The sequence below is a fragment of the Gobio gobio genome, assembly GCF_949357685.1.
Source record: "Gobio gobio genome assembly, chromosome: 1".
In the NCBI taxonomy this organism is placed as follows: Eukaryota; Metazoa; Chordata; class Actinopteri; order Cypriniformes; family Gobionidae; genus Gobio; species Gobio gobio.
In genome coordinates, this window is record NC_137097.1 from 32,905,721 (window position 1) to 32,932,836 (window position 27,116).

The window sequence follows — 27,116 nt, forward strand, 5'->3', positions numbered from 1 at the left end:
TCCAACACTGTTTTAATCAGAAAAGCTGAATAAGTTTTGAAATCGATTGTACACTAATCACTTCTAACTCCTTCGAGATGAACTCACACACAGACATCAAGAATCTGACTATGAATCTCAACAATGGTGACATGCTTCATGCCACAATGCATTCTGGGAGCCATAGATGAGTTTTGCGTGATGCACCCAGAATGCATTGTGGCATGTCACCATTGTTAAGATTCATAGGCTGATTCTTGATGTCTATGTGTGAGTAAAACTCGCAGGAGTTAGAAGTGCTTATTGTGTGATGTGTTAGTAAACCGCAGTACAAATCTTATGTAAAAATGTTTTGATAATTGTTTAGTTTCTCTGATGATAACATTGCTGGATCTTCTGCCCTAGAATCACAAGTCTCCTTTAATCAATGACTTTCAGGGGATCAGCAAATAAGGCACTATATGATGATAACAACTGTATCATAAACAACAAGCGTCAAGATTTTCTTGCCATTTTCACCGTAACGAACAGTTACAGCAGCCAGAGAAAATCTTATGTTAGTAAGTCAAGGGTCAAGAGCCCAATTAAAGCAAACACTAATCACAATAATGGTAACTTCAAACAACTTTAATTTTCAATAAAACATCAACATCTAAACCTCAATAAGAGCTTCTGTAGTCGTCTGATAGAAATAAAGTCTGTCTGGTTAGTAATGTGTGAAGCTGGTAATGCTGTTTGTGGAGTTGTTTAATCCTCCTCTGCTGAGATCTTCAGAGATTGAATGTCTTTTTAATAGTCAGTCGTAGTTCTTGTGTTTTTCTTTTTCTCTTTCCTTCAGTGATTCTACTCATTATCATCAGGTGTTCACCACTAATGGTCAATTATCACTTAATTAATCTCTTAATTATCTCATTAACTTTAACACTGATTCAGTGTTACTTTAACACTCTGTAGAGTGGGACCATATGTTCTCTGAGCAGTGTTAATTTAACTCTGGGGATTTTACTGTGTAGGCTCGTTTGAGATGAGCAAAAACTGCGCAGAACCGATCACGGGTGATCAGCGCGAGATGCATGCTGGTTAGAAATGTGTCCGAAAGTGGTCCGACTTGCTCTAATGTCATGCTGACATGTGTCAAAAAATTCTTGTGATGGCAAGGCGGACGTGTCGGATTCTGCAGTCAAGCGCAGTTGCTCTCCACCGACTGTGCTGATCAAAAGCATGATGGGAAATGACTTGCTAATGCTTATTGGTTTAAACAACCGTGATGTATGGTTCTTTTTTAAAATGTTTGATTATAAAACACTGATATCATGTTTTTATCTGTGAATATTCCCAAACTCTCTAACAAAGGCGATCTCTCTGTGGGTTATGTGATTGTTGTCATATTTATAAAAAAATATATAAAAACATGTATGTAGGCCTAATTCAAGTAAAAATTATTGACAAACACGTCTTTTGAATGGAAATAAATAACAAAAACGTTGGGTGTCTTGTTCATAATATTTATTTTCTTCTAAAAGTAACAGAACTTAAATTACATCCAGTTTATCAGCAATAAAGCGCACAAGTGTGAATCCCGCGATATCCGCCTTTGATCTCGCAGGCGCATCTCAAACAAGCCTTATGGCTCAAACTCTAGTGATGTTACGTATGACACTGAAGCTTCGATGCGCGTTTCGCGAATGCAAACAATTTCTAGTGAAGCTCCGTTATGGGGTGTGTATTGGTTTCCCAGAGTCACGTGACTGATGACAAATGAAGCCTCACTTTCTCTGCGCGTTTCGCTTTGCGTGTCAAAAGGTTCGAACCCCAGATCTTACTTGACGAGTCCTTGTTGGCTCAGTCAGTCTGGTTGGTGGGTTTGTGAGGAGAGTGCTATACTTTGAAAGTTAATCAATACATTACATTTAGATAGCCAACATGTATTTGTCACTATTTATTCTTTTTTGTTGTTGTGTCTTTTTATTTCGGTAAAATCTTTGCACTTTTGTTGTTTTTTAGGTAATTTGGTGTTGGTATTTTGGGTTAGGGTGGGATTATGGGATAGGGTGTTGGTGTTTGGCGAAGGGTTTGCATTATAGAAATGGCAACAGGCAAAAAAGAAAGACTTCCCCTATCTGGGAATATTTTGAGTTTATAGCTTCCAATGTATGTATGCTTTTCTACTATCTAAGAGGATAAATATACTCTTTTTATTTACAGCTTTTATTTCTTAATAAAAAATAATTACGCTTTATCAGCTTTCTGTCATTCCTACAATTACACAAGCACTATCACTGCCAAGTGTCATAAGCACATTTAATGATCCTATCACACAATGTCCTTATTCACTGTGTGTGTGTGTGTGTGTGTGTGTGTGTGTGTGTGTGTGTGTGTGTGTGTGTGTGTGTGTGTGTGTGTGTGTGTGTGTGTGTGTGTGTGTGTGTGTGTGTGTGTGTGTGTGTGTGTGTGTGTGTGTGTGTGTGTGTGTGTGTGTGTGTGTGTGTGTGTGTGTGTGTGTGTGTGTGTGTGTGTGTGTGTGTGTGTGTGTGTGTGTGTGTGTGTGTGTGTGTGTGTGTGTGTGTGTGTGTGTGTGTGTGTGTGTGTGTGTGGAGAGAAAGAGAGTAGGCTAGGCCTATATTAGATCTTATTGAATCATATAAGCTAAATTATATTCTATTGTCACACTTTAATGAGTAAATTAATTTATTTAATGGACAAATTAAACACAAAAGTGTAGGCTTTAATTTGTACACATAGCATTGAAACGACTCTCAAAGCTTCGAATCTTTTCCCGGAACAGTCAGGGGAAAGCCTCAGTGCTTCATGAGGCTTCATTTCCCCATCCCTATCAAACGCACGCCCATAGCGGTAAACTTGTAAACACACACATATGATGGGAAGCATCACAACACGCTTCAGTCGTGCTGCAAAAGTGTATCTGTACCGTCTGACGTTACACTTGGATGTGGGCCGGGTTGGACGTCCACCGCAGGCTGCAGCGAGCCCCTTCTCTGCTGTCACACATTGACGCAAATTAAGAAATACTGCTCTTATTAGAGTGCTGTCATTTTTTAAAGTACAGGTACTAATACAATTTCATATCGTACCCAACTTACCCAGTCGATTAAAAATATTGATGTCGACTAATTATCAGCGTTGACGCAGTCGATTGTATCGACCAATCGCGACAGGCCTAGTCATGATCTTTTGCTCTTTAATCTGTTTGAAACATTTCTTTACTTCATACATTTTTGGTTTTCTTCAAACGTGGCTGCTGTTGTGTTTGGGTTCTGTTTGTTATAGTATAAAATAATTACTTATCAACCCTGTAAAGCCTGAAATAATTCAAATTAATATCAGAAAATCATTTTTTAATGGATCAGGTTTTTGTTTACTATCTAGACAAAATAAAATAAAAAGTTTGCATGTGTTTTATGTTTTTCATAAATTTGATACATGGGTGTATCAGGCTTTTATGGCTCATATAGTGAGATATGGTGAAATGTAAATCAATGAGATCGTAATAACTTTCATAAATGCATATAAATATCATAATCATGTCTTGGTAAGATGATATTTAAACACTGAGTTTTATGATGGAAGCTCGATCATTTTTATGGTGGGCCTCAAAAACCTGTTGTATCATATTTGATACATAATTAATACACAATTGATTGAGATCTTTAAAATACACAACATGTTCAAAAGGGTGAGCAGTGACCCCTGAGGGTTTGTTTTATTTGCTTACATTTGAAATAAAATGTTGAAATTATATTTTTAAGTTATTATCAGTATTTCTCCTTTTAAAAATGACAGAGCCCAATGATTCAAACAAATATTGCCGCAAATTTTGAGAAAAGCCTCCACAAAAATCAGAAAAAAGTCCTGTGAAATCCTGAGGTATTGATTATAGACTGAATCAACAGAGACGAGCTGCTGATGATCAATACTGATCCTCAGTAAGACACATTTACACCTCATATGTGTGATATAAAACAGTTAAATGTTGTTATACGCAAGATGTCCCTTATCCATTAGGTGGTAACCAAGTGCTTGCTAAGAGTTTAGTTGCAGAGTTAAAGTAATTGAAGCAATGTGGTCTGCCTGTGTTCATGATGAGTAGTCTTTTCTGCACGTGTGTTTCACCAAAGCTCTGATGTTAATAAAGCGCACACGTTAAAGAATGATGTTGATTTATTAAAACATCACAATATGGAATGATAAAAATACCCAGAATGTACATTTCTTGAAGAAAATGTGAGTGGTGCTTGCCTTGGCAAAAGTCGCCAGCCGGCAGATGCTACAATGGTGTGTAAGATTGCTAAAGAGCCCACCCCCATGTCTGTACGAGGTTCTGGTGTTGAGATATGGCTTATTCATGTGTTTAATGGTTTCTAGGGTTCTCTAAATGGTTGCTAGGGTGTGGCTATATAGTTTATGTGTTGATATTTAAAGAATATTGGCCAGTCTGAGTCAAAAGAGCCCAACTTTGTATTTCTACAATGCTCTGGTGCTGAGATATGGCTCGTTAATGTTGATATATGGTTGCTAGGGTGCTGTAACTGGTTGCTAGGGCGTGGCTATGAAGTTTGAATGTTACTACTTATTAGCTGCTTGATAGGCTGAGTCAAATGAGCCCATCCCCAAGTCTCTGTGATGTTCTGATGCGGAGATATGATCACACAAACCTCTTCTCTGTTAAGTCTGGGGAAACACAGTTAGCATTTTGCAGCATGATGCTAACACGATTAGAATGTTGCTAGTATGTTTTTAACCAACTTCTAACATGATTCGCATATTGCTAGCATGATAATGCTAACATGATGGTAGCATTGATGCTAACACGTTTAGCATGATTTTAACATTATGCTAACACGATTAGCATTTTGATAGCACAATGTTAACACTATTAGCATGTTTGCTAGCACGATGCGAACACAAATAGCATGTTGCTACCATACTGCTAACACAATTAGCATGATGCTAACGTGATTAGAATGTTGCTACCATAATGTTAACACAATTAGCATGATGTTAGCATTAAGATAACACAGTTGATATTATGTTAGCATTATTAGCTAACACGATTAGTATGTTGCTAGCACAATGTTGATATATGGTTGCTAGGGTGCTGTAACTGGTTGCTAGGGCGTGGCTATGAAGTTTGAATGTTACTACTTATTAGCTGCTTGATAGGCCGAGTCAAATGAGCCCAGCCCCAAGTCTCTGTGATGTTCTGATGCGGATCACACAAACCTCTTCTCTGTTAAGTCTATGGGGAAACACAGTTAACATTTTGCAGCATGATGCTAACATGATTAGAATGTTGTTAGTATGTTTTTAACCAAATGCTAACATGATTAGCATGATGCTAACATGATTAACATGATGTTAACATTGATGCTAACACGATTAGCATTATTTTACCATTATGTTAACAGGATTAACATAATGCTAACACGATTAACATTTTGATAGCACAATGCTATCATGATTAGCATTTTGCTAGCATACTGTTAACGCAATTAACATGTTTGCTAAAATGATGTTAACATGATTAGAATGTTGCTAGCATAATGCTAACAAAATTAGCATTTTGTTAGCATAACGTTAACATGATTAGCATGTTGTTAGCATTATGTTAACACAATTACCATGTTTGCTAACATGATTAGCATGTTGGTAGTATTTTTTTTTACCAAATGTTAACATGATTAACACCAAGCTAGCATAATGCTAGCACATTTTGACTTGCTTTTATCATGTTCTAACCCTAAGCTACTTGCTATTAGCATGTAGCTATTCACTGCTAGCATGTTGAAAGTCCAGTTTCCTAGCATGAGCCAAAAGACCCAACCCCCATGTCTCTATGATGTTCTGATGCAGAGATATAGGTCTTGCTAAACGGTTGCTAGGGTACTCTGTTTGGTTGCTATGGAGTGGCTTGGCAGTATCCAATGATGATACTCCAAAAGCTGCTTGCTAGTATGAATGATATAAACCAACCCCCATGCCTCTATGACATTCGGATGTGAAGATTTCCCTCTTTGGATTTGGGTTGCTAGGGGGCTTGATAATGGTTGCTAAGGAATGGCTAGGAAGTGTTGAAGGTGATTTGTGATTGGCTGTTGATGCCCTGAGTCAAACAAACCCACTCTCATGTTTCTATGACACTTCTATCCAAAGATATCCCTTTGATGTTTTTTAATGGAAGTCTATGGGATCAGTTGCTAGGATGGTTGTTAGGGTGTGGCTTGATAGCGTCCTTATGATCCTGAGATAGTGATTGGTTGGCTGAGTAAATTGAGCCCACCCCCTTGTCTCTGTGACACTGTGAGCCTGAGCTATGCTCAATACAAAATCCCTAAGCAAGTTCCCATAGTAGAGAAACACATGCGTTTAATGGGCCGTCCCTCACCATTGGAAATGAATGGGGCAAATTTGGGCAGCTCTTGCGCCCCAGGGGTAACACTCACACCCCATTGCGAGGTATGTTCTGACAGAGCCTGACAGCCTCTTCAAATGTGGTAAACCATGAGTTTCTATGAATTCCTCGCTCAGAGCTATGAGGGGTCAAAGTTCGTTGCAATGCAAAATCTATAAATGAATAAAAATAATAAAATGATGAAAATATGATAAATGAAGTAAATCTTATAAAAACATGAATAAATTATGAATGATAATGAATGATGTAAATCTGTTTTCTAGTGTGGATCACAGAGGAGAGATCATGAGGACAGCAGGATTTCACAAATGTAAGTCCACACACACACACAGTTTTAGTGTGTGTTGTTGTAAGTGTTGTGTTGTGATGTGTGTGTTCTTGTGTTCAGACGCCTGTGATCTCACACTGGATCCAAACACAGCACACACTGAACTCGCTCTGTCTGAGGAGAACAGAAAGGTGACGAATGTGAGACAGGAGCAGTCGTATCCTGATCATCCAGACAGATTTGATGATTATTCTCAGGTTCTGTGTGGAGAGAGTCTGACTGGACGCTGTTACTGGGAGGCGGAATGGACTGGAAGAGAAGTTGATATATCAGTGGCTTATAAAGGAATCGAGAGGAAAGGATGGAGTGACTGTGGGTTTGGACAGAATGAGAAGTCCTGGAGTCTGAGATGCTCTGATCACAGTCTCAGTGTCCGTCACAATAATAACTCCACTGCTGTCTCTGCTGCTACTGCCTCCTGTAAGAGAGTTGGAGTGTTTGTGGACGTGTCGGCCGGCATTCTGTCCTTCTACAGTGTCTTTGACACACACACACTCACACACTTACACACATTCACACACACATTCACTGAACCCCTCTGTGCTGGATTTAGACTTTATTATACAAACTCTTCAGTGTCTCTGTGTCACATTAAACAACACACAGATTGACACACACACACACTGACTGACACATTAGTGTTAAACAACACACACACACACACACACATTATTTCATCGAGTGTTATTCTAATTTTACAGGATTATTTGGTGTTTGAAAAACATTCAAAACAAGTGTTTTTGATCTGAATTCTGTATTTAAATCTGTTTTGACTCTTGATGTACATTTAAATATGACAAAATATATTTTACTACGTTAAAACATTCTACAAAATTATTAAAACTGTTCAAATCTAAATGGCAGTTATTGTGTATTTCTATCTGAAACTTTATAATGAATTGTTTATCAATCAGTGACTCCAGTGGAATTTATATTGAGTGTTTGTCGTTTCTCTGATAGAAATTCAGATTCATCTTTTTTATTAAACATTTCTTTAAATATCATTCCTATCATACTTCATCTAGCAGGGTTTCAGCGGCTCTTAAAAAGGTACTGAAAAGTTATTATTATTATTATTATTATTATATATAAAGTTATTGTAAATCTTCAATTTAAGGCATTGAAAATGTCTTGCATTCAATATCATGGCATTAAATTATGGCCCGATGATTTCCACAATGCAGAAAACCTGCACGGACTCTCAGAATCCAGTCATGAAAACTGAATTTACGGGTTTGGGAGAGTAAATAATGACAGAAATTTCGGGTGAAATATCCCTTTAAATAGGAAATCCTGCATGTTCTCTCTGTGTGAAAGAACTTCTACACACACACACACAGAGTCATTTCATGAGCATTTGACCGTTTCATTTGATAAAATCTCATCATAAACACAGAAACTTAAAGGTCGTCACAGCAACACGTCCAAATAAGAGTTCAGTAGTCAGAAAGATGTGACTAATGTACTGTAGAATGTACTTTATAATAACAAAATTATTAATAATAATACAATTATTTGTAACTTTATTTTTAAGGATTAATCACACAATTTTCTTCCATGTTTTAACAGTTATCCGCTGCTGTGCAAGACTTTGTTTGCCAAGAAAAATTTAAGAATTTAATTTTAATTTGATTAAAAGATAAATTAAATGTTATGTCTTCATTTTATTACCATAAAAAATGTAATACACAACAATAAATAAAAAAAACATTTCATAGGGCCCTACTAATGTAAACAAAATAAATTAAGTTGTTTTTATGAATTCAATTAGATGTGCTTTAAATTAATTAAACCATTGAAATGGAAAACAGAATTTGGCCCTAAAAATGTGTTTCTTGTTAAACTTTTAATAAATTGATGTTACATTGTATGTTTCATGATTCCCATTAATTAGAATGGCTTTTTGGCTATTACGTTTAATTTAACCATTAAAACGGAGTAAAGCGATTAAACAAAAAAATGGATTTCATAGGGATTTTATAAATTTTATTAAATTGCAAAATCAAATTGCATGCACTGCAAAATAAATAAATAAATACAAATCCTATTCATAAAAATGAAGAAAATGAAAGATATGCTAAATTAAGTCTTGTTTTCTGATAAATTTAACAAAATGAAGTGAGTTTAAGCTTAAAGCAAGCGCTGTAGCTGTCAATTTAAAAATTACTATTCATTTGAATTGTGTAGATTTTTCTGAACCCATTGGCTGATATTTGTTCTGTTTTAATCATAAAATCACTTTCACAAGATTTCATGTCATTTTGCTGCTCAAGAATCTTTTTGATATTTGCACTGGAAACAAGACAACACTACTGGAAAAACAACATCACTTTTGTGTGATCAGAAGGAATCATAATTTATGTCCATATTGTAGTGTTTGGGAGCAGAGCTATTGAAGCTTTTAACTATTGTTGTTGTGGCCAGTGAAACAAACGCTGTGGTTTGTTTTCATCGGTGGATGTTCAGGTCAGTCAGTGTGTGTCTGTCAGGAGAGTCAATGACAGATGATCAAACACCGGAAACACGAGTCTCGCCTTTCAGGAGCTTTATATTCTCTTTCTGTGATCCTCAAACATGCTTCAACTCTTCACTTTTGTTTGTTCAAATGTTTAATAAATACTAAATGTCAAATAAATGTTCAGTCCTGCTGATAAATTGCCATATAAATACTGCTTTCATTGCAGAAATAAATGTCATTATCCAATAGTTATATATTTAAACGTGTGACTGTGGTTAGTATCTGTAAATGATAAATGAGTGTCTTGTGATAGTGCAGGTTCAGTCACTGTTTCTCCAGCAGTGATTGTTGCTTTGACAGTCTTGTGTTTGTCTTCTGTACACATTGGTAAGAAAGCACTTGCCATGACCATAAACTGTCACTCCTCAGTTTGTTTTCCAGTCCTCAAGAAGGATAAGTGTCTGATCTGACTGGAGGTTTGATCTACTTGATCCAGCAGAGGGAGACAAACATCATTCGGACAGCAGCTCATGCTAGTGAAAGAAAACATGAGCTCGACTAACCTGAGGGTCGAGTGAATTCATCTCCTTCATCCTCGGGCTGCTCAATCTCCAGACTAGATCTGCTGTGTCTCTAACAACACTATTCGTTCACCCACGGCTGTGAGACACTTATAAACGCCTCCGGTAATGGGAATGAAGAGATATAGCAGTAAAGATGAAGCGTGATGGATTGAGAGGCTTCATAATCAGGCCCAGATCTGGCCCACATCTGGTTCTTGAGGAATCCACGTGTTCCGGATCTGTGCCGACACTATGTTGCTGTCTGGGCTGGTTTATTCCCTCTCTCTGTCGAGAGTCCTGCTCATACTGTACGAACACAGACCCAAACCAACAAGTCAAACTCTGCTTCTGTCTGTCAGTGTCTACAAACAGTGTTTGATTGTCCTGTTCAACAGGCAAATATCTGGAGATGTTTAACGCTTTTAAAAGTGAGAGGATATCAGTGTGACAATGAAGAGGTTTATACATTTCTTAATAATTATTATTATTTATACATATACTGTAAAAAAAAGTTTCAATTAAAAAAGTGTTGTGCTGTCTTAAATGGTTTAAGTTTAGTCAACTAGAAATGTAAAGTTGTACAACTTAAATATTTGAGTTGACTAAACAATTTTAAAGTAGCACAAACACTTCTTTTTAAGTTAAAACAACATTTTTTTACAGTGTAGTGAGATTTGTGAGGTATTATATTAGTAGTGTCACAATGATTTGTTTTAATCCAATAAATCAAGTAATAATGTTAGTGAAGGGGACCAACAAACTGTTTTTGTGAATGACTGTAACTGCATCTATATATTTTAGTAAGTGACTCCATAGGCATTATTCAATGTTTCAAACAGGAGAATATTGTCACATGACTTCATTATGCTTCATGTTTAATTCAGAGAGTCCAGTTATCATCTTGGAAATAAGTTATCTAGCATTAATTCAGTTTTGAGTTATAATTCATCGTTTTCCAATCATTCACTCAAATCACAGCTGATATTTCATCCCGTCAAGTCAAGCACATTGCATTGTGGGATACAGTATTCAGTTCAGTTTGCTCTTTAACACTTTCATTCACTTCAATAATGAAAACAGATCATACAGAAAATTAGCATGGGGAGTGTGGGATAAGTTGAGCCATTTTTTTCTTATGTGCTCCTCAAGATAAGATAAAATAAGGCAGAAGTAGGGTGAATTCAGGGTGATTGGGACACCTTTTGACATTGAGATGACTTGGAAAAAGTGTCCCAATCATCCTGAATTCACCCGATTAAAGTATCTAAAGTAATTTCAGGATGTTTGCTATCATTATAAATGATCCGAATGCATCTATGACAGGGTTCTAAAAATATGGCTTCTGAAAAAAAAAGTGTTCCTGTGGCTCAATTTACCCCATGTAAGAGGTAAGTTGATCCGAGTCAGTGGGTAAGTTGCACCATTTGGGTGTAAATCTGAATCAAAATCATGTGAAATTGTAAAGATAATTTACCTCTTTTAAAAACGCCTTAAATTATCACATTTCATTTTACAAATAGTCATATTTCTTTTCTTAAAGCTAACTTAAACAACATGCAAACAATTAAAGAAATTGAAACGTCAACATTTGGCTGGTTTTATTTCTGAAACAATATGTTGAACCCCAAAGTTGTAACCTTCCCAAAAACAGACTAAACAGAGTTTGTCCAGTAAAATTAAATACAAATAAAATAGAATGAATGAATGAATGTCATCGAAACTAATAAACATTTTAGTCAAAAGGTTCTTGGCCTGGTTGTTTTTCTGCAATGTCGAACATGTTAGGCCATTAGGGATACAGGTGGAAAGAAATGTGATTAATCATCTTCTGGTTTTTATCAGAGAAGGATTTACTTGTACATTGTTCCTATCATATAAACTCAGACTTTTTTTTTTAAAAGAAAATGATGAACTAAACCAGTTGTGTAACATTACATTGAAATTATACCAGTTTATACTTCAGAGATTTAATAAACTTCCTAAAATCTTCAGATAAGGTTAGTAAAGGGCACTATCAGCTCTTCTGTCAGCTGAATGTTCAAACTAACTCAACTCAGCAGCTTTGCAGCATTTGTTAAATCTCTTTAAAGAGGTGAACGTGAGTAAGATCCTGTTAAAGCGCGGGTCTCAGCATGTGTGTGTGTGTGTGTGTGTGTGTGTGTGTGTGTGTGTGTGTGTGTCGCTGCTGCTGCTGCAGTGGAAACTCACTCAATAAATGCTCTATAAATGTCTTTGAGAGTTGCGGTGAGCAGCGTCTCTGACAGACACACCCTTGAGCTCCTCGTGTGTTTCTCCTCCATCTCACAGCGGCTGGGCTCCCCGTTCACCAGAAGTGTGTCGTTGCTTTATTTAGACTTCATCTGTAAACCCTCTTCACACTAACACACCCAGCAAAGCAGGACGAGACCGCAGTTAAACACCCTGTCAAATACAAACTACAGTCAATTCAATTCAATTCAATTCAAATTTATTTGTATAGCGCTTTTCACAATACACATTGTTTCAAAGCAGCTTCACAGAAAGTGCATTTCATAAATGTACATTGAAAAATGTTAGAAAAGAGAATGTTAAAGAAAAAATGTTAGGATAAGTTAATCAATCATGTATTATTTTAGGCCATAACAACGCTGGCGTTGAGTCGTCTCTTCACAGGCGTCGAGTCGTCTCATCACAGGTGTCGGGGCATCTGAAGTCTCCATCAGAGGCTGGATACAAACTGGAGCTGACAAACTAGTTACCTCGGGACTAGTGTCCCGAGATAACAACAGAAAAGCAGATGGGAAATAATTAGCATAGCTGCTGTTCAGAATATTAATGCTGTTGGTGCGATTTAACTGTAGTATAAAACTTAATTATAATGTGAATGCTTGGCTAAAGAGATGCGTCTTTAATCTAGTTTTAAACTGGGACAGCGTGTCTGAACCTCGAACAATATCCGGAAGACTATTCCAGAGTTTAGGAGCTAAATGTGAAAAAGCCCTCCCTCCTTTAGTGGACTTGGATATCCTAGGAATGACCAGAAGCCTCGAGTTTAGTGATCTTAAAGAGCGCGATGGATTGTAGGGCGATAAAAGATCAGTTAAATACACTGGAGCTAGCCCATTTAGGGCTTTATAGGTCAGTAGCAATACTTTGTAATTGATACGGAACTTAATAGGTAACCAGTGTAGGGATGATAAAATTGGTGTTATATGATCATATTTTCTTGACCTAGTAAGCACTCTAGCAGCTGCGTTTTGAACTAACTGCAGTTTGTTTATTGAGGATGCAGGACAACCAGCTAATAAAGCATTACAGTAATCTAGTCTCGAGGTCATGAATGCATGAACTAACTTTTCTGCATCAGAAATAGATAGCATGTTACGTAGCTTGGCAATGTTTCTAAGGTGGAAAAATGCCGTTTTTGTAACATATGAAATATGACTTTCGAAAGATAAGTTGCGGTCTAATATAACACCCAGGTCTCTTACTGTAGTGGATAAAGCGACAGGACATCCTTCCAAGTTAAAGTTGTATTGTGAGAGGTTTTGTGGGCAATTTTTTGGACCAATAAGTAACACCTCCGTTTTATCTGAATTTAATAGCAGAAAATTACACGTCATCCAGTGTTTAATATCATCAACACACGCTGTCAGTTTAGATAATTTAGCGTTTTCATCTGGTCGTGATGAAATATATAATTGAGTGTCATCAGCATAACAGTGGAAATTAATTCCATGTTTTCTTATAATATTACCAAGTGGCAGCATATATATTGAGAATAGCAGAGGGCCTAGCACGGATCCTTGCGGCACCCCATAGTCTACTGACGTCATCTTTGATTTTTCCCCATTTAGACAGACAAAATGGTAGCGGTCTGATAAATACGATCTAAACCAGTTTAATGCCTGTCCCTGAACACCAGTGTAATTTTGAAGTCGATCTAATAGTATTTTATGATCTATAGTATCGAACGCAGCACTAAGATCGAGTAGAACTAGTATTGAGATACAGCCTTGGTCAGAAGCTAGAAGTAAATCATTTGTGATTTTAACGAGTGCAGTTTCTGTGCTATGATGCTGCCTGAATCCTGATTGAAATTTTTCATAGATATCATTTTCTTGCAAGAAAGAGCACAATTGAGCGGACACAACTTTTTCTAGTATTTTAGACATGAATGGAAGATTTGATATTGGTCTGTAATTTGCTAGGTTATTATGATCTAATTGTGGCTTCTTAATGAGAGGCTTTATGACTGCCAACTTGAATATTCTTGGAACATGACCTAAAGATAAAGACGAGTTAATAATATTGAGAAGAGGCTCTTCCACTACAGGTAACAACTCTTTCAGTAGTTTAGTGGGTATTGGATCTAATAAACATGTTGTTGGTTTAGATGCAATGATAAGTTTATTTAGCTCTTCCTGTCCTATAGTTGTAAAGCGGTGTAGTAGTTCTTGAGGGGCGATAATTGCGGTTGAATCATAAGACATCATTAATGATTGTACATTTACAATTTTGTTTCTGATGCTTTCTATTTTGTCAGCGAAGAAGTTCATAAAATCATTACTACTAAACTGTAACGGAATATTTTGTTCAGGCGATGCTTGTTTATTTGTTAGTCTAGCCACGGTGTTAAATAAAAACCTTGGGTTATTTTGGTTATTTTGCGGAGATGCTCAGCCCTGGCTGCTTTTAGGGCCTTTTTATAACGTGACATACTTTCTTTCCATGCGATTCTAAAGACCTCTAAATTAGTATGTTTCCATTTACGCTCTAAGTTACGAGTTTCTCTCTTGATAACATGTGTAGCACTGTTGTACCATGGTGCTTTAGTTTTCTCTCTAACCTTTTTTAATCTAATTGGTGCTACAATTTCTAATGTACTAGAGAAAATGGTGCTCATACTGCTAGTCATTTCCTCTAGTTCATCTGTTTGTTTGGGTTCACTTAGCAGCTGAGCCAGATCAGGTAAGGTATTTGAGAATCTATCTATAGTGGTTGGAAGGATTGTTCTGCCTGGTCGATAACGTGGCGCAACATGACAGATTTCAGCAGTACGCAGTATGCAAGTTACCATGTAATGGTCAGTGACATCATCACTTTGCGGTATAATATCTATGTCGGTTGGGTTGGTTCCATGTGATATAATTAAATCTAGTGTGTGATTAAGACGATGAGTGGGACCAGTGACGTTTTGCTTGACCCCAAAGGAATTTAATAGATCTGTAAACGCAGCCCCTAACGCGTCATTTGTGTTATCTACGTGTATGTTAAAATCTCCAACAATTAATGCTTTATCGACGTTGACCAATAGATCTGAGAGAAAGTCTGCAAACTCTTTTAGGAAAGCAGCATAGGGCCCTGGAGGTCTATATACAGTAGCTAAGGCTAGAGATAATACAGATTTCTTTCTTACATCTAATAGCGTGACATTTAGCACTAGTACTTCAAATGAATTAAACCTGTGACCTGTTTTCTGGGTAACATTAAGAAAATCTCTATATATTGTTGCAACACCGCCGCCACGACCAATCAGACGGGGCTCATGCTTATAACAGTATCCTGGCGGAGTAGACTCATTTAGACCGAAATAATCATTTGGCTTAAGCCAGGTTTCAGTAAGGCAAAGTACATCGAAACTATTATCTGTGACCATTTCATTTACAATAACCGCCTTAGGTGTGAGCGATCTAATGTTTAGAAGACCTAGTTTTAGAAATTGTTTTTGTTCACTAATATTGAGATTTTCTGGTTTAATCACAATTAGATTTTTCCTAGATCCTACAGTAGATTTAATGTTTGACCTCACTAAACGAGGAATAGACACAGTTTCTATATAATGTTCTACACAGTTATGTTCAGACACAGTTTCTATATAATGTTCTACATTGGTACTTATGTCAATTAAGTTAGGACAGCAAATACTGTTATTTGGACTTTGACTTACTAGTCATATGATGGCGGTGTGCAGCGCTCTGGAGATGTTGTCCGACAGAAGAGCCGCTCCGATTCTGCTGGGGTGAAGACCATCAGGACGGAAGAGCCTAGGTCGCTCCCAAAACAGATTCCAATTATTTACAAAGAGCAGCTTCTGTTCATTACACCATGACATTAACCATTCATTTAGAGCAAATAATCTACTGAACTTTTCATGTCCTAGTCGGTACGTGGGAAGCGGTCCGGACACGATGATTGCTGCTTCAGGCGATGTTCTGCGCACCGTCTCGATCAGGCTCCTGTAGTCCCTCTTCAGAACCTCCGTCTGTCGCAGCCTGGTGTCGTTCGTCCCCGCGTGCAGCACGACAGCTCCGATGCGTTCGTCACCGTTCAGGATCTCGGGAACCTGCGCAGCGACATCGAGAACTCGAGCACCAGGAAAGCAGTGAGTGATAACCTTGCCTTTACCTGAGGTAGCGTGGACATGCCGGACGATGGAAGTACCGATGACCACAGCGTCGCGTTCCGTCTCGCGAAGAGGGGAGAAGCGGTTCCGGGTGGAGATCTCGAAGACCGGGAGGGGCGGAGAGGTCCTCGCTCTGGTCCTGGCTCGCGTCTTCCGCTGTGGAAACACCCAGGGTCCATGGCGCTGTGTCGGTGCCGGAGTGAACGAAACCAGGGATGATGATCGCGTCCTGGGTGCTTGGGTCCTGTGCAGAGAAACACGCGGAGTAGACGAGGTCGGAGTCAAAATGTTAGTATCCACTGACTTGTGCGCATCGGCGCGTGATGTTTCAAGCGCCGTTCGCCGCTCTCTCAGCACAGCTTGTCTGTCTAGAAGGCCGCGAATCTGACTCGCCAACGACTCCAACTCCAACTGCACCGAATGCAGCTCGAACGTGTCCTCACCTGCACTCAAAGGTAACATTAGACACACATCCGAGTTATTCGCCATTGTAGCAGAAGTGCTACGATGGCGAATTGTAGCTATCAGTGTTTACCGGGTGTAACGTTAAACAAGTTACCACGCGTGCAAGGCTAGCGGGCTACCGGTGTATACAAGTTACCACGCGTGCAAGGCTAGCGGGCTACGGCTAGTAGCGGAAGTTCGGATATAAGTAGCGATATCAAAGCAATCCGATTGTTTTTTATAGAGAATCGTATCGGAGATATGTTCACACGCTGTAAATAATAGAAAGTATTCGTTTGTAAGCGAGTATTAAGAAGAAAATCAAGGAGTATGAATCAATTTGACGGAGCTCAAACACAAACAACGCGCTCACAACCCGCGCATGCGCACGTCCCGTTGTCTACACGTCACTACAGTCCCGTTGTTTTGTTAGTTTTGAAGCCAATATGCTTGACAACATGATCTTTTTGCATATATTTACAATCCCTGAAGCCAATAAGCTGTTAAAATGATGGCTGTGCACCTCCAACTTCCTGTACAATAGGTAATACATTATCAACACAAGACTTTTCCTTAGAAAGAAATCAAAATAATATTTATTACACGTGTACAATAACATAAATATTACAACCAATCATGACCACAATATAACACAATATAACACTGTTTCTCTGGCACTGAGGGAGAAAATCATCATTTATGACTGACATCAGGAATCTCACAATCATATCAATATGAAATGTCATCCATATGAAAACGGTACAGGTTCATAACATCAGCAAAATGAGCCATTTAAAACAGCTCTTTTGGTTAAATATTAAAAACTAATGTAGTTATCGCCGATATTTTCAGCAGTATTTGGATGTCACGAACAGAGAATGAAGCTGTATTTGTCTTTTCCTTCCAGTTTGAGCTTTAAGGAAACTGAAATAACCCTGTCTGGACCACAACCGTTTCTCATGAAAGCAGAAAATGACAGACGGACAGATGCTAAACGAAAATAAAACACTGGTAAACAAGGGTTTAAAACATCTGCTAAACTGTGTTACATTAAAGATAGAAAGAACAGTGTGAAATAAACGCTACTATGAATGGAAGATATTCACATGATATTCTGGCCTTTTGAGACAAAGAGTTTGCCAACAATAACAACTTCAATAACAGCATTAATGAATCCAGTTTACTTTGGTTTCAGATTTGCCTGAATGGATGAATGAGGAAAGGTCAGCTCAATGATTCAGTCGAGCGTCCAGGCGAGTGTGTTCTGTTTCTCAGCATCTGGTGATGAAGCTCCTGGGTTCGGTTTTGGCCAACAGTAATCGGAGCGAATCGCTGGACGTCCGGATGAGTTCTCTCCCACTGACAGGAGAAGACAGAGCAGGGGAGAGTCATTCGCTCAGTTTTAGTATCAAGAGCATCCATCATCTCATCTGTGAAACCTCAGACGTCTGTGTTAAATCTTATAAAGCCAATCTCACTAAATATGCATGTCCACTTTTTCTCTCTCGCCAAAATCAAAAGAAAGAAATAAGAAATGATATAGCTTAAAGAAAATAATTATTTAGATTTGTTTGTACTATAATGCAAACAAATAATGATAATAATAATGAAACAATTCCTAAATTGGGAAGTAAAAGACAGAAAGACTTAAATAGGGAAATTTAAGATAAAAATTTAAAAGGGGAACTTGAGTATTTACACAGCAAAATCCCCAGTGTTAAATTAACACTCCTCAGTGTACATATGTGTCCACACTACAGGGTGTTTAAAGTAACACTTAAGAAGTGTTAAAGTTAATGAGCTAATTAAGTGATTAATTAAGTGATGATTGACCATTAGTGATGAGAAACACAAGAACTACAACTGACTTTAGTCACAGCTTTAGATGAAATCAACTGAAGATAAAAGAAGACATTAAATCTCTGAAGATCTCAGCAGAGGAGGATTAAACAACTCCACAAACAGCATTACCAGCTTCACACATTACTAACCACACTGACTTTATTTCTGTCAGACAACTACAGAAGCTCTTATTGAAAATTACATTTTTGTTCAGAACAGTGTGTTCTTTAGTTGGGGAGTTTGATGACATTTTAATGTTAGAGTTTCTCTGGCTGCTGTATCTGAGTTTGCTATGGCAAAAAAAGCAAGAGTAAACACAATTAGATGCTGTCGGCTGCTCAGTGATAAGAATATGATCATTGTATAGTGATTTAAATCACTGATTAACTTTTTTTTTACTGTGATTCCAGGAAAGATCCAAATTGGTTTTAATCAGTAGAGCTGAATAAGGTTTTAAAGCAGATTCTACACTAATCACTTGTAACTCCTGCGAGATTAACTCACACACAGACATCAAGAATCTGCCTATGAATCTCAACAATGGTGACATGCTTCATGCCGCAATGCATTCTTGGAGCCATGGATGAGTTTTGCATGATGCACCCAGAATGCATTGCGGCATGAAGCATGTCACCATTGTTGAGATTCATAGGCTGATTCTTGATGTTTGTGTGTGAGAAAATCTCGCAGGAGTTAGAGGTGCTTATTGTGTGATGTGTTATTAAACCGGAAAACAAGACTTGTGTACATGTTTTAAACATTGACCAGTTTATCTGATGAAAACACTGCTGGATCTCCTGCTGAAGAGTCACAAGGCTACTATAATCCAAGACTCTCAGGACAACAGCAAATAAGGCACTATATGATGATAACAACTCTATCATCAACAACAAGCCAACATCATCTGTCATCAACTTGTCATCGTAAATTTTCTCTTGCTGTTCTCACCGTGACAAACAGTTACAGCAGACAGAGAGAAAAAATGCTGACAAGTCAAGGGCGAAGAGCCCAACTAAAGCAACACTGATCACCATAATGGTGGCGTCAAACAAAACTATTATTTGCAATAAATCATAAACATCTAAACCTCAGTAAGAGCTTCTGTAGTCGCCTGACAGAAATAAAGTCAGTCTGGTTAGTAATGTGTGAAGCTGGTAATGCTGTTTATGGAGTTGTTTAATCCTCCTCTGCTGAGATCTTCAGAGATTTAATGTCTTCTTTTATCTTCAGTTGATTTCATCTAAAGCTGTGGCTGAAGTCAGTTGTAGTTCTTGTGTTTCTCATCACTAATGGTCAATCATAACTTAATTAATCACTTAATTATCTCATTAACTTTAACACTTCTTAAGTGTTACTTTTAACACCCTGTAGTGTGGACACATATGTACACTGAGGAGTGTTAATTTAACACTGGGGATTTTGCTGTGTACACATGCTAGTATTTGTTATGCTGTTTTTAATTCTGATTCACATAAAAATTTAAATAAACCAAAAACTACTGTAAGAATGTACGAATAATGTGACCGTCCCATTTAACAACGCTAACCCTAACAAAACTCTGACCTTCGCGGACTTTGAAGGATGCAGCCTTTAAATTGGGACACAGGCAATGACTTACTCATTTGTGACGCTGGACAACAAAACCAGTCATAAAGGTCGATTTATTTAGCTGAAAGCTGAATAAATAATATTTCCATTGATGTATGGTTAAGTCCTTAGCAACGCATATTACTACTACTAATACATTTTGTATATATTTACGGTAGGAAATTTACTAAATATCTTCATGGAACATGATCTTTACTTAATTTGATTTATGGCATAAAAGAAAAATCTATCATTTTGACCCAAACAATGTATTGTTGGCTATTGTCACAAATATAACCATGAGATGCATGACTGGATTTGTGCTCCAGGGTCACATTTAGACATTTACTGCCACCTACTGGCAGTTTTAGTTTCTTATCTAGAATATAATTTAATTTAAAAAATATATATATTTTGGGGATGGTTTGGGCAAAAATGAAAATTCTGTTTATTAATATTTAATCACCCTCATGTCGTTCCAAAACTGCATGACTTTCTTTCTTTTGCGTACATTTTTTTGTATTAAATACGAAATTATTCGTATTTTTTTAACCTGAATTGGTATTTAAAGATATTTACTGACCAAAACAGTTTGGTTTTTTTCAAAAGATAGTTTATGTTACGCAAAAGAAAGAAAGTCATGCAGGTTTGGAATGACATGAGGGTGATTAAATATTAATAAATATAAACATTAAACATTGATGCAGTGGCAATTGCAAAAATAAATCTGTTTCCAAAACAATGAGCAACAGGTAGTCCTGCCTATGAATGGGCCATATCACTAAAACAATACAATATTTTTCAGCTTTTTGGCAATATTGTATATATTTGCTCTCAAATGGCTCATGGGGGCTTTTTTCAATCAGAGAATCAATGCTTACAACCAAACCAGTAAAAATCGAGTTAAAAATAATGCAAATGGGAATGTGTTTTAATCAATGGAGACAAAGAAGTATTTCAACATAAAATGGACACCCTTCAGCAGGAAGGCATCATGTCAGAAAAAAAGTTGAGTTAACTTAAAAATCACACTCAACTTTTTAAGTTAACTCAACTAATTTTGCTCCAATTAAAGTCAACTTAAAAACTTTTGTTCATCTAATGAGTAACCGGTAGTCTTTTGAACTTATCATGGCAACTATAGAATGTTTAGCATTTCGCAATGCAAGCCGCTACAATCAATTGTTGCTCATCTTCATAACTTCATGACGTGAACATTGTTTGTCTCTTAAAACTTTAGTGTTCACCTGTGGTAGTCCACGCCCACCAGACTGACTCCATTCACAGCGAGGATTCGGTCGCCCACTCTGAGTCTCTGGCTGAGGGCTGCTGGGGAATCTGGCACCACTGACTTCACGTAGATCCCACTCACTCGCAGGGGGGTTTTCTATTACAAGCCAAAACAAAGAGAAGACTCGAGATTAGCGATGACCAGACGAGGAACAGGAAAAGAATGATTTGTTTTATCCCATCTGTATCACTCTAGTGGCATTGATGCATTTGTTTGAGAGCGTCCTGAGTCACATGGAGAAAGTAGATGTTTTATTGTGTCTGAAGGCTCAACCGCACAGTCACCAGGTTATTACTTCATCTTATTGTTACATCAACCTCAATGTCACTGCAGTTCTGGGAGATCTTCTCACGTTCAGTCAAGCTCTGGACTCATTGTTGGCTTCAGAAGACAATCAGTTTGGCCAATGAAAACCCATTCATCCCCTACTGAGCAGCTTCTCGTAAAACATAACCCCCCACACGTGTACCTCATAGCTAACACCTAAGTCAGCAATTCCAAGTCATTTATAGGGCCAAAGTCTCTGAGCAAGTGAACAAAGAAGCTCTAACGAACTATGGCTCTGTTCCAAAACACAGTGAGCTGCCTACATAGGCTGTATTTTAAGGCCTCAAAGACGCACTCAAGATGCGAAATCTGTTACAAAAGGTAGGCAACAACATTGTACTGCCATCCAAGATATCTTTGACCAAAACCAAAATTCCAAGGTCGCAATACATGTATCCTTTGCAAAGAAGAAAATCCCATAATACACTGCAACAAGTTAAGTGAAGAAATCTAGCCAGATAGAAATATAATTAAATAAAATAGACCTATTTTCCCCGAATACGTTCATCATATAAAGGGATCATGTCTCTTCAGAAGATATTATCCCTTAAATGCATGAATGTTTCTCCAATCATTATTAAATATTCGGGTCTTTTCCAGATATATATCTAACACACGGATGGATCTCTGCCTGTCTTGATAATATAAAACTCTCCTGATATTAGAGTAACAATAACAGAATAATCAAATAAAGCATATTTTGTTATCTTCTGGAGCTCGGAAGGGTTCAGTTTGAGCAGATGTTTTATACCATCATCACTGTCCTCGTCAGAGCTCATTTCAGTATATTCAGCATCTGCCTCATATTCACCATCTCACACATATTCTCAAAACTTTCATCTTAAAAATCTTAAAAATCTAAGGTGAACTGCACTTATTCGGTCATCAAAGATTCAATTATTGTTGTGCAGAAAAAAATATACTTACACTGTTACAGACCTCGGGTTGTTTAAAAAAATTATGGGAATACTAAGAAGGTTGATGTCTAACTTTAAAAAATGAATGAGGAGGAGGGTAGTGAATGGCATCCCGGGTCACTAAAGACCCGAGTTATGCTTTAAGGGTTAACCACTCGATATATATGGATTACTTATAATGATGTCTTTATGAAAGTTTTGAAGCGTCAAAGTTTTGGCAGAATGGACTTTCAATAGAGGGACAGAAATCCCTCAGGTAAACAAAAGACTTGTTGTGTTTGGATCAACATGAGTTTGAGTAAATGATGACAGGAGTTGGATTTTTGGGTATATTCCCCTTTAAAGGTTAGGATGTTGCCTATATAGGGAGTAGTTTTGGAACAGAAGCTACATGTCCAGATAGTGTAGCCCCTGTTATTTTTAATCATAACAGCTGTTGACTGGCCTAGTATAAAGTGTTGGGGGAAAAAAAAGATGTGCAGCAAGCTCGAATGACATTATAGTTTGCATTCATCTACAGAGAAAATGATATGAAGTACCTTCTTCTCTATGTAAAATTTCAACACCATGATCACAATGAAGGAACAACTATTTAAGTCAATATGCTAATCAACTCACCAGAGGGACCATCATTTATTTATCTGCTTCAACTTAAAACTTGTCCAGGTCATTTTCCTGCTAAATTATCATTACCGAAATGTACTTAAAAAAACTGAAATCTTAAAAAAAATCCCATCATGCAGTTATTCCATTCCACAAAATACATATACTGTGTGTAATTTACATACTATACACTGTAGATACAGTAAGAGTGGACAAGTATAGAATGATCCATCGAATAGAAAAATAGGACAAAGATAATTCTCACCATTCCATCCACCAGTGCCAGACCAAGACCACGAGGTCCTTTCATCAGCTCTACGGTGAACACCTCATCCTCTCTATCATCCTCATCTTCCTCTTTTCTTTGGTCTGAGTTTCCTGCGAGGCCGTTCTTTACTGAGAAAACAACATCAAATGAATCACATTATCAGCTCAGGGTCTTCACTAGATTAAAAGCATAAACTAAATCAAATGTCACAGAATGTCAAGGTCAAACATCACCCCACCCCCCCAAAAAAAATTCAGATTTTCACAGGTTTTGTGTGCCATAAACATCAGTCAATTCTGCATAATGATGACACAAGTATGACCATTTTCATGTTCCCATACAGATCTTCTGCTGTGGGCTGGTGGAAACACAAAGGGCTTTCCTCCAGCGCTCGGCCACCCGGCCTGCGCCCTGAACAATGCCTGTCCCGATTAAGATTCCACCCAGCAAGCCAACTGTAAATTCCCATGATGCTTTATCCATTGCTCTTTTTTTCTCCTGACATCACCACCTCTCTGTAATTCTTGAACCAGATTATAGGATTTGTGCCACTACCAAAAACGTGGGATGTATTAGCAGCCAAAACTAGTGTGAGTCCCTTTGATTAGGAAAATCCACACCAGTCTTTAGAAAGAGGAGGCGGGAAACCAGTGGGAAGAGGATGCCACATGCTTAAATATATATTAAATGTACAAATGTATATATTTTTTATATTCCAGTTTAGACACTACATTAGTTCATACTTTATCGTAAAATAGTTTGAAACCATTGTTAAATGCAACAATTTGTTTGGCAACTTAAAGGGATAGTTCACTGAAAAATGAAAATGACAGCCCAAAAAATTGCATCCATCCATTATAAAAGTAATCCACACGGCTCTGGGGGTTAATAAAGGCCTCCTGAAGCGAATCGATGGGTTTGTGTAAGAAAAATATCCATATTTAATACATTATAAAGTCAAATATCTTGCTTCCGGCGTACCACCTTCCGTATTCATCTTACAAAAAAGGATAACTGGCACGTCGATGATGTCGAACGTACACAGTAAAATCCCCAGAGTTAAATTAACACTGCTCAGAGAACATATGGTCCCACTCTACAGAGTGTTAAAGTAACACTGAATCAGTGTTAAAGTTAATGAGATAATTAAGAGATTAATTAAGTGATAATTGACCATTAGTGGTGAACACCTGATGATAATGAGTAGAATCACTGAAGGAAAGAGAAAAAGAAAAACACAAGAACTACGACTGACTATTAAAAAGACATTCAATCTCTGAAGATCTCAGCAGAGGAGGATTAAACAACTCCACAAACAGCATTACCAGCTTCACACATTACTAACCAGACAGACTTTATTTCTATCAGACGACTACAGAAGCTCTTATTGAGGTTTAGATGTTGATGTTTTATTGAAAATTAAAGTTGTTTGAAGTTACCATTATTGTGATTAGTGTTTGCTTTAATTGGGCTCTTGACCCTTGACTTACTAACATAAGATTTTCTCTGGCTGCTGTAACTGTTCGTTACGGTGAAAATGGCAAGAAAATCTTGACGCTTGTTGTTTATGATACAGTTGTTATCATCATATAGTGCCTTATTTGCTGATCCCCTGAAAGTCATTGATTAAAGGAGACTTGTGATTCTAGGGCAGAAGATCCAGCAATGTTATCATCAGAGAAACTAAACAATTATCAAAACATTTTTACATAAGATTTGTACTGCGGTTTACTAACACATCACACAATAAGCACTTCTAACTCCTGCGAGTTTTACTCACACATAGACATCAAGAATCAGCCTATGAATCTTAACAATGGTGACATGCCACAATGCATTCTGGGTGCATCACGCAAAACTCATCTATGGCTCCCAGAATGCATTGTGGCATGAAGCATGTCACCATTGTTGAGATTCATAGTCAGATTCTTGATGTCTGTGTGTGAGTTCATCTCGAAGGAGTTAGAAGTGATTAGTGTACAATCGATTTCAAAACTTATTCAGCTTTTCTGATTAAAACAGTGTTGGATCTTCTCTAAAATCACAATAAAAAAAGTTAATAGGATATTGCTCAAACTCAGTCGTAAAATCAATGAATTAAATCATTATACAATGATCATATTCTCGACATCGAGCAACCGACAGCATCTGATTGTGTTTACTCTTGCTTTTATTGCCATAACAAACTCAGTTACAGCAGCCAGAGAAACACTAACGTTAAAACGTCATCAAACTGCCCAACTAAAGAAAACACTGATCACCATGATGGTCACATTAAAAACTAACAATTTTCACAACAGAATCAAACAAAAAATCTGTTAATTCTCAATAAGAGACGTCTGACAGAAATAAAGTCAGTCTGGTTAGTAATGTGTGAAGCTGGTAATGCTGTTTGTGGAGTTGTTTAATCCTCCTCTGCTGAGATCTTCAGAGATTTAATGTCTTTTTTATAGTCAGTCGTAGTTCTTGTGTTTTTCTTTTTCTCTTTCCTTCAGTGATTCTACTCATTATCATCAGGTGTTCATCACTAATGGCCAATCATCACTTAATTAATCTCTCAATTATCTCATTAACTTTAACACTGATTCAGTGTTACTTTAACACTCTGTAGAGTGGGACCAAATGTTCTCTGAGCAGTGTTAATTTAACTCTGGGGATTTTACTGTGTAGTGTAAACATTTTGAACTGTGAGAGGCGTTACACTTCCTGCGTAAGTTGAATACAGAAGGCGGTCCGCAGGAAGCTACACTGTAAAAAATTTACCGTAAAATTTACAGTAACTTACTGGCAACGATTGGCCAGTAAGTTACTGTGAATACTTTTTACAGTAAGGGTACTGTACTTCCATTTAGGGCTGGGCGATATATATCGTGAGATTGTTATGCGCATCTCATCAGTAAAGCCGGTTAATTGATTAGTAGTAAATCGCTTTCACCTGCTTTCAGATGGCGCGGCATTTACTACAAAGAGCCGTAGTTAACTGACAAGCTGAGCCATATCGCATTAATATCGTGGATGTATCGCCAGCGATAATTAATGCGATATGGCTCAGCTTGTCAGTTAACTACGGCTCTTTGTACGCAGCAAAAACTCCAGTGTTAAATTAACACTCCTGGGAGTGTATATGAGTCCACTCAAGAGTGTTGAAGGTAATGAGATAATTAAGTGATTAATTTAGTGATGATTGATCATTATTGAAGACACCTGATGATAACAAGCAGAATCTCTGAAGGAGAACATCTCAAATTGTAAGCCACCGTTATGGGGATGGGTGTTTGCTTTAGTTGGGCTCTTGACCCTTATGTTATTAACTTTAGATTTTGTCTGGCTGCTGTATCTGAGTTATAACTGCCAGAAGAACAAAGATAAAAAGTGATCTGTTGGTTATATTATGACAATCATCATTTGAACTATATTTTTGATTTATTTTGCGGTTTACAGCATAACTGTGATTCTGCATAAATATACAAAGTTTTAGACATAATATAAAGGATTTCTTAAGTTGTTTTTTAAAAAAAAAAAGCTTTTCTTTTAGCCACACACAGAAGTCAAGATTCAGTCTATGCATCTCAACAATGGTGACGAGAAGAATAGTCAATTAGGAAAAGAAAATTACATAGACAATTCAGATCATAATTTATTCATACCGCAATGCATGATGGGAGCCATTAATGAGTTGTGATTGGTGGTAGCC

At 37.4% G+C, this 27,116-nt stretch overlaps 2 protein-coding genes across 3 annotated transcripts in view; one reads left to right on the forward strand and one right to left on the reverse strand.

Annotated features, from left to right (window-relative positions):
• LOC307125797 (uncharacterized protein) overlaps positions 1–7,740 on the forward strand; it is a 64,799-nt gene extending 57,059 nt beyond the window's left edge. For both annotated transcript variants that reach the window (XM_079815918.1, XM_079815919.1), the window contains 2 exons: positions 6,673–6,719; positions 6,798–7,740. In XM_079815918.1, coding sequence (XP_079672044.1) covers positions 6,673–6,719; positions 6,798–7,348 — 598 coding nt within the window. In that variant the 3' untranslated portion in view covers positions 7,349–7,740. The remainder of the gene's footprint in view (positions 1–6,672; positions 6,720–6,797) is intronic.
• A 9,422-nt stretch (positions 7,741–17,162) lies between these two features.
• LOC307120914 (ras-associating and dilute domain-containing protein-like) overlaps positions 17,163–27,116 on the reverse strand; it is a gene marked incomplete at its 5' end in the record, with an annotated part of 28,648 nt that continues 18,694 nt past the window's right edge. Inside the window, 3 exons of the mRNA XM_079808170.1 lie at positions 17,163–17,946; positions 21,264–21,403; positions 23,420–23,550. Of these exons, the coding sequence (XP_079664296.1) occupies positions 17,859–17,946; positions 21,264–21,403; positions 23,420–23,550 (359 nt within the window). The 3' untranslated portion in view covers positions 17,163–17,858. The remainder of the gene's footprint in view (positions 17,947–21,263; positions 21,404–23,419; positions 23,551–27,116) is intronic.